This window comes from Ananas comosus, linkage group 5, assembly GCF_001540865.1.
Source record: "Ananas comosus cultivar F153 linkage group 5, ASM154086v1, whole genome shotgun sequence".
NCBI lineage: Eukaryota > Viridiplantae > Streptophyta > Magnoliopsida > Poales > Bromeliaceae > Ananas > Ananas comosus.
Window position 1 is genome coordinate 12,870,255 of NC_033625.1, and position 9,233 is coordinate 12,879,487.

Below are 9,233 nucleotides of genomic sequence, written 5' to 3' on the forward strand. Positions count from 1 at the left end.
TTGAAATGTCATTATATATATGTAATAAATTAGATGCTAGTTTAAATTTTTTTAAGTCCTTTATAATTGTGGGTATTAGGTGACGTAGTACTCTCTCTTAACTCTTTCTTTTAAAGAAAACCACTCATACCACTCCCCACCCCCTACCATTCTACAATTCAAAAAGTCAATTACTCTATCAATCTCTCTCTCTCTCTCTCTCTCTCTAAGTTTTTTCCAATCATGTAGAACTAAAACTACAGGCAAAGGCAATGAAAAAAGTAGAAGAGAAAAGAGCGATTCCGCAACGCCTTCTCTTCCTTCACCTGGTGGTGATCATCTTTTCCATATGGGCCCTCTTCCACTCCGCACCTGTAGGGGCAATCTCGTTATTTCGCCCAAAAGAGAGGGCAAATTCCGAAGCGGTGCAGCTCTTCACCGGTATCCGTTCCGGCCGCACGGCGGCCGAAGGCAGAGCTGTTGCCGCCGCCATCGTCGACGTCGACGTCGACGTCGACAGTAAGCGCCAGGTGCCCTGCAGCCCTGATCCACTCCACAACTAACAGGTAATAATTATATATTAAGACGATATATTTTTGGTAAAAATGTATAGAGACCCTTTCCAACTCATACACTTCTATATATAATAGGTTATTTTGAAATAAACCCCTCAGGAAAGTTTTTTTTGATTGATTGGTACCTTCTTAATTAGGCTTGATTTGGATCTTTACCTTTTAAGCTTCTTATGTCAGTTAAAGCGGTGATATTATCGAAAACAAAAATGATTTTGTTATAATGTGACTGCTCAGATAAAAAAAGTATATAGAAATATATATATATATATATATATATTTTTAATAACACTATGCTGAAAGGAATATGTTTTGCGAAACTAAACAGAATCTATATTTTTCTAGCAGTCACAAATGAAGCTTTGGAGTAGTTGGTTGTTCATTACGAGCGAGATTATGTATTGAAGAGGTCAGAGATTCGAAAACTAAAAAAAAAAAAAAAAAAATTAAATAGGTTTGTTAAGTTCAGTTCTTCTAAATACTTTTTTAGCTGATGGAATTGCGAATCTGTAATACAAATTTAAAATTATAACTTAAATCAAAATCAAAAGTTGTGGGCTATATAACTTCCAATCAAGAGGATAAATGTGGGGTGTATTTTAAAATGACCATAGTTGAGGGGTCTCCATACATTTTCACCAATAAACTTTTTGTTGTGTGTGCTTATTTTTCTTGTGTACAGTGGAAATTTAAGGGTGAGCTGGGTTTGAATTGCATTATATTAATGGAATATCCTGCTTAAATTTGTTTATTTGTAATTTTGTACCCTAATTAATGGAATCTCCTTGTGTTAAGAATCCGCAGATGAGAAATATATAAAACAAAATTGAATGGTATGGATTTTTTTTTTTTTTTTCTCAAGTTGCATTTGAATCTTCCACTCACTTCTTGGCTCAATTTTCTTTTATCTTGTTACACAAAAACCATCTGAGAGCAAAAATAAGGTGCTGCGAAAATAAAGCGATGTTTGGTGCATGTGTTGATATATATTTATGAGCATGTTTTTTACTAAATCTATCTTTTGTGTAGCACATTATCAGAGCTAATTCTAAACATTTTCATTCTGTGAGATCATGGATTCAATTCCCACGTTTGATTATATAATGAGTTAAATCTTCATCTCTTGCTTTATTTATCAATTCCACATGTCTTTTATATCTATTATACTCACAAGTGGGAGGTGTTATACAGATATTACTATATTACAGATTTAAAAGATTAGTGCATTTGAGTCAAATTATGACAACTAGAACTATACGAGGAGGTGCAACTGCTGCATTTAAAACTATACATCCAAATGGCTACATTCCTATCTGCAGCTATTTGCAAAGAATTGAATCTTCCAAATGAAAAAAAAAAAAAAAAAAAAAAAAAAAAAAAACATCTTCAAGCTATGTACTAAGCCGAAGAAATATAGCTGCAACATTTGCAAGGTGCGTTTGGTTCTACGTATAAGTGGAAAAAAAAAAATGTATATATTATATATATAATTTTATGGGTTATTTACATACACGTCCCTACAAATATAATGAATTATAGAAATATCTCTGCAAAACAGAAATTCCATAAGTTGTCCCTGCAAAAGTCCTAATTTATGCAGATATATCCCTGTCGTTAAGGTCTGTTAGAAAATTTCATTAATCACAGTTAAAATACTTAACCATGGTTAATTATAATGTGAATTGACGGATTTACCCTTCTTCCTCTTCCTCCTCTTCCTCTTCCCTCTTCTTCGTCGCCGGCGAGGGAGGAGATGCAGCGGCGGCGACGGCGAACCCTCTTCCTCTTCCTCTTCCCTCTTCTTCGTCACCGGCGAGGGAGAAGATGCAGCGGCGGTGGCGAACCCTCTCCCTTTTCCTCTTCCTCTCCCTCTTCCTCTTCGCCCTTCTTCTTCCTCTCCCTCTTTCTTTTCCCTCTTCTTCGTCGCCGGCGAGGGAGGAGATGCGGCGGCGGCGGCAACAAACCCTCTCCCTCTTCCTCTTCCTCTTCCTCTTCCTCTTCCCTTCCTCTCCCTCTTCCTCTTCCCTCTTCTTCTTCCTCTCCTTCTTTCTCTTCCCTTTTCTTCATCGCCGGCGAACCCGACCCCGCGCCACCGCCGCCGCCCGCTCCGACGGCCCGAAGAGGGAAAGACAGAGAAGGAGAAGAGGAATACTTTTGGAGGGATATATTTGTGAGGGCAAAAAGGTTATTTCACGAATCCACTGTTAAAAAATAAACATGTCACTAACGGATGTTAACCAGAGGGACATATCTGTATAACTTAGGACTTTTGCAGGAACAACTTATGAAATTTTCGTTTTGCAGGAATATATCTGCAATTCACTATATATGTAGGGACGTGTATACAAATAAACCTAATTTTATTTATAAATATATTTATTTATTTATTATATATAGTAAACGATGTAAAACTTTTTTTCCACCGAAAATTTTTTTCCACCGAAATTTTTTTTTTCCACAGCTTTACGTGGAACCAAACACACCCTAAACAAAACCACACAAATAGCAAAACGGGAGGAACTTTATTAATTTTCACAACTGTACAAACAAACAGCAAAAAAAAAAAAAAAAAAAAAAAATTTACCTGAACTCTGATCCATTCAAAAGTCTACTTTAATCTGAATTACACCTTCGGTGAAACAAATAGGATCTGAAAATTTGCATTGTGGCCCCAACTTCTCATGTAGTATTATAATATAACATTATAGATTTGTTATGGGTCTTGGAGGTTTGAACCCCACGTCCCTGGCTTCTTGATTAGTATTAGAGTATAAAATTATAAATTATTGTGGGGTCTCTCTCAGTTTGTCTTCTTAACTATAGCTTAATCACTTCACACATTCGCGACTAAAAAAGTTCACAAGAAACAATGTACTCGTGTTTAAAAGCTCTAACTAAAAACTTCTACTTGCAACAATTCTATACCCCGACAAAGAGTTATTAATGTGATTTCGAGGAAAAGAAGATAACTACTAAAGGCCTCTACTCAAAATAACTCTATTCAAAAAGCACTCTTCGGCCAAACCTACTAGATTCCGTCCGATTGTTAGTGTTAAGCATTAATTTCGAAAACTCGAGCTCCTAAAAATAACCAATTCATTTAAACCGTACAGATATAACATCCACGAATCTCAATTGTAACTCAGCCCAACCAGCTTCATGTCGCTTCGAATATGACTCGACCAAACCAAGTCTCAGGCCATTTCGAATATAACTCAACCTAACTTGACTTTCCGCGCCATGGCAAGATGATGGCCTATTTAAGGTAACAGATTCTACATAAATAATATCTAAATCTGCCAGGAGTAATGAACTAAACAAGAAGCTGATCCATCGCTAAAAAAAAGTTTTAACTCTCTAATCTACATACCTTCATCACAGTACAAAGTGCTCCCACACAAGTAAAGAGTACAAAGAGAACATCAAAATCAGGAGAAAGAGACACAAGAGCCCCAAACACACACACACTGGGTGTCTTGAGACACACTCATAAGCTATAGATGTCACCAGGCCTTTTCAAAGCCTAGATCAAAATGTAACAGGTTCAGCTCAAATCTCGAAGATCTATGAATACGAACTAGGGTTCAATCGCTCGCAGCTATGGATATCCGGTCATTCCAACATTCGAGTTGGCCTTGGTGGTCTTTCGCGCAGCCTGGCTCGTAGCCTTGGTGAAGTACATGTAGTAGTACACATTAAGAATCATTGTGAAGACCACAAAGACCGCTCCCGCGATGAAGACCCCTTTCCTTAGAGATTCACACGTCCAATTCTGCGCGTAGATCACGTGCCGATACTTCGTGTGGTATGCGTTCTTCGTCGCCCCAGCTATAAGGCATGCCGCGGCTATTAGGAATGTAAGCCTGAGTTTATTAAGAAAGAGAAAAAAGGATCACTTGACAGAAAAAATTAGAAAAACAGAAGATCCTTAAATTTTTCGAGTATTTGCCCCTTAAAACCTATCTATCCATCCATATATCTATCTATCTATCATTTGTATCCTTATATTTACAAAACGACCTTTGAGTCCCCAACTAAAGGCAATGGTATTTTTGTAAGAAACTGCACTTCCTTGGGACATACGAGAAAATTGAGATTTTACCGGGGAAGATATGTAAATAGATGATTTTGCAGAGATATATAGATGTAAAGTCCCTATTATATATAGGTTTTAAATATTTAGATGGATTGACATTATTTAATATGGCATCAGGGCAGGATAGGCGGTCCAGTGTTCCGAGTCCCACTAGGCTCCTAGCGTTATTTAATTTCCTCCCTAGTGTTATTTAATTTTCTCCTGTTTAATTTAAGTCGTGTTTTGGACCTATCAAAAAGTCTTTAAAAATATAAAAGCACCGTTCTCTAGAGCTTAAACTTTTGGAAAATAATAGTTGTTTCACATTATTTAACAGTTGCTATTATAATTTTCTAATAAAAGGGAAGAAGAGATCACCATGAGGAAGCAAAATATATGATAGACCAAGCCCTACTTCCACCAGGGGCCAAGGGCTTGCCGAAGCACATGCACGTCGTCACGATCATCAGAAGAGACTGGCTCGTGAGAAGAAACAAGAAAGCGCCGACTCCATAACCAGTGGCAACATCTGAATCGTACGCACAGTATGTGGCATTGAAGTTGTCAGTGACTATGGAACCCTGTGATGCAAAGCGTGTTAATTTTACGGCATTAAGACTAAGATGAATAGATGCAAGAGTATTATTTAAGACAAATGTACGCAAGGATCATGTTCTGTGCACAATTCATGATTGTGAAATGGCACTTGTTCAAATGATAGCTCCAAAGTCTATAAAATCACTAAAATCATTATGCAAAAACAAGGAGCATAAGCTTTATAACGGGAGTTTACATTGAGATCATGTTAGGTTTACAAACAGGAGTTTACATTAAATATGGGGAATGCAGGGCAATCAGAGCATCACTTCATAACAAAAACCAAAATTTCTTAGATAAAAGTTTAGGATTAAAATTTATCTTTGACAAATGTAATTAGCAATCAAATATTAAAAATGCAGCATACTATAGTGAGGAACATAAACCTTTTATGCTGAGAACAACTGAGGTTCATAACTATCATTATTGTCAATTTCAATTTCTTCCGTCGACTATTTCCCGAAAGAACGAAAAGAGAACCTTAAAAAATGCTCTAAACGAGTGGTGGCATATACTGAGAGTATTTGAGAAAGAGGCCTATCCTCGAAATTTCTATCGATATGTCTGATGTGCCCGTTTTAGCTTTCTTAATGCTTTATAGCTATGACACAGCTTGCATGCATTAAATCCTCAATTGTCACCACATCTTCTATTCCAGCTATGTCAGTGTCATATGTCCATCTAACACCCACTACGAACATGAGAAAGGGGTCGTATGTCCATTACTGGCACACTTAGATAGTATATACTCTACTAGGAATAAACTAATAGCAGTCATTTTATTTAAAATGAAGTTCCTTTGATACTTTAGTAACACTAATAAAACAATAGTTGATCTCAACTGCAGGACCGCTCAATGCATGCATTCGCTGTACAACTAGATCATCCATCAAAATTGAGACACAAAAATCTCCAATCATGCAACTTATCCAAGAACCCTTTGCTCTCCCTCTTCCAATAACAGCATTACAGAACTTGTACAGAACACTCGTCAAAATTGCATATACAGTTTGTTTGGGCAGTTACGAGCTGTCAAATGATTCATTGACTTATTACATTTAGTTGCTGCAGCCTGACAAATGCAGCAAAGACAAGAAAGGTGGAAACTCCAGCACAAAGAATCTGGATGATTGATATTAAGATTTCCCTTTAGCAAAAGTTGGAAATTCCAGCACATTCATTTCACACAAAGTAAAACGAGACATGGTGAAGATGATAACGATAAAAGTGTTAGGACTTTGGTTATATTTATAGTTAAATCCTAATTGAATTAAAATGAAATTTTAAATCTGTAATAGCAAGTCGGATTTAAATAAATCTAATTATATTGGGATTTGGGGTACGTTTTGGATGGTGCATTATATAAGCACCATTATGGTCATTGGTGTGTACAGCCAAGTTGTGGAGTGTTCTGATGAAGTACGGCTGAATGGAGTATGCTATGCAGTTGTGTACAGCTGAGTGCCTTGGTAGTCCGTAAGGCAGGAGAGAAAGAAATGCTATTGCATGCACCAGGTGCACTGGAGTAAGTGAGAGAGTAGTCTTCTAGGATACAGAAGACCAGAGAGAGGGGTAAGAGTCAAAAAAAGGGCTTGGGTTAAAGCTAGTTGTGCAGAAGAGGAGTCTCATATAATTCTTCTCTTGGTTAGCATATCTTGTTTCACCTATATTTTCTATTTGGTTTTCTCTCTTTTGTGGTTTCATCAACTTTTACTGTGAAGACGGATTTATGATAAAAAACCGATTGGACTCTCCCATTGCAGAATCCCAAAAACCACCGGTACCAACGCGAGTACCAAATTTACAGCAATCGGTACCAGAGTGGGTTGTGGATTCTCAACAATTAGTGTCAAGGCGAGTGTCAGATTCCCAACAATTGGTATCAGAACTTAAGATTATCGATCTATAGGAGAGATCGATNTCAATTTTACCTTTCACTTTACTGTTTATTTACATGTAAAATCTCAAACCAATGTATTGTCAGAAAAAAAAAAAAAAAAAAAAAAAAAAAAAAAAAAAACAACTAGATTGCAATTCCAACGCGCTGTGGATTCTCAACAATGAAAAAAAAAAAAAACAACTAGATTGCAATTCCAACGTGCTTCTATTGAGACAACAAAATGGAAAACCACAGCATCCCGCACAACAATGTTTTAGCAAACCAAAAATAAAATCCTCATTTAAATTGCCAAAGGACAATCTTCAGTGCTTCCGACAAAGATCTTTAACGCCTTCTATTAAAGATTTTCGAAAGCTTCATAAATAAGTACATCGATAAAGTAGTTTAGGCTCCTAGCAAACCGAACAGAATCATCGATTTTGTCTCCCATAAAAATCAATTCACTCTTGAAGAGATTTATATTCAGCCCACAGAAATTGTTATGATCACTTCAGAACTAAACCTGAATCCCTGGCTGACCCAAATGTTGGGTTCCTTCCCTCGTAGATAAATAATATATTATTTATTAGATTATAAAAGTTACTTGTATTTAGCATTTCTAACTGTGTTGTTAGTAGTATTTTTTGGACTATCCTTTCTTTATTCGATTTTGTTATCACATTGGTATTTTGGGTTCTAGGCACAGAAATAAGATCTCTCTCTTTCATCACAGCACGGTAGAGGAAACTAGGCATCAAACTACCATAATGTAATCAAGGGAGGTATCTTGAACCCTAGAAGAATCAAGTGCACATTAGAGAGCGACCCAACCCTAAAATAATCTTTGATGTTTCCAAAAGATAATAATGACCTTTAAGGCTTTCAATGGCTTTTAATCTGCTTTTTGGAATGTTGTGTATGGCCAGAAAATTGAAGGTTTGATATCTTCAAAGAAATAGGTTCCTAACTACCAAAAAGCTCTAATGTCATGCTGACGGCAATATACCTCACCAGCGTATGCTTACGATTACATACTATTCTAGCTTATGCCAACACGAACTTCAACAATTCTTCACAAAATGAGACATTCATGCTAGAAACCCATGTCTAAACCAAATCACCATTCACCAAATATGGCACAACAAGCCTCGATACTATATAGAAAGGCATATGGTTTTAACAATTGCTTCTTATCTTGCTTGCTGCGCAGTCTTGGAATATGAGGAAGGGAATAGGAACAAGCTTCATGCCCCAATTTGGCCAAACTAATGTACTTTTATCCACAATAAGAATTTTGGTAAGACATTCCTTTTACTGTAGAAAAACCATCCGCACTCTTCATTTCCCTTTCACTGGAAGTCCAAAACTATGACTGAGCAGAAGAAAATTCATCCAATTAACCATTCAACTTGCTACAAAGAACACACTTTTTCAAGGCCTTTCATGGACAAAAATTATCTCATTTATTACTTGTTGTGTCAGAAAACTAGGAAACAAATGGTAAAAACTTGGGTAAAGAGGAGTAGGTTATAAGAAGCTTCTACCTCTGCAGGCTCAGATTAACAATCCACGGACAAGCCAAAATACATTTGTATCAAGTGAAACTTCAAATGCAGCAGCTAGATTGGATGGGTATTACCCAATATATCTTTTCCCCCCTAGATACTTTATACCTTTAGGTATCGTTTGGTTCGAGGATAAGAAAAAAGTGGGTATTCCGGGGATAAGTATAAATTGAGATATAAGCGAGAATTAGATCAATTTTACGTTTGGATGAAAATTGGGTTATTCCTTAAAATAAGAAAAATAACGTTTGGTTATGTAAGATGGAATAAGAATTAAATTGAATAGTTATAAATAAAAAATAATAATATTATCTCTTTTTTTATATTAGAATTTAAATTTTCATATTTTATATTTATATTTTAAAATTTTAAATTTCAAAATTTGAAATTAAAATTTAAAATTTAAAATCTCAAATTTTAAATTCAAAATTTGAAATTTTAAATTTCAAACTTTAAATTTAAGATCAAATTTAAATTTAAAAAAATAAAATTTCAAAAATTTAAAAATCAAAATTAAATTTAAAATTTATTTAAATTTTAAATTTTAATTTATTATAATATTTAAA

At 35.6% G+C, this 9,233-nt stretch overlaps 1 protein-coding gene across 1 annotated transcript; it reads right to left on the bottom strand.

Moving 5' to 3' along the window:
• Window positions 3,881–5,285, bottom strand: LOC109710712 (the record flags this gene model as incomplete). Its single annotated transcript, XM_020233450.1, has 2 exons — window positions 3,881–4,414; window positions 5,005–5,285. Coding segments are annotated over 2 exons (546 nt in total), but the record flags the coding sequence as incomplete, so codon positions are not given.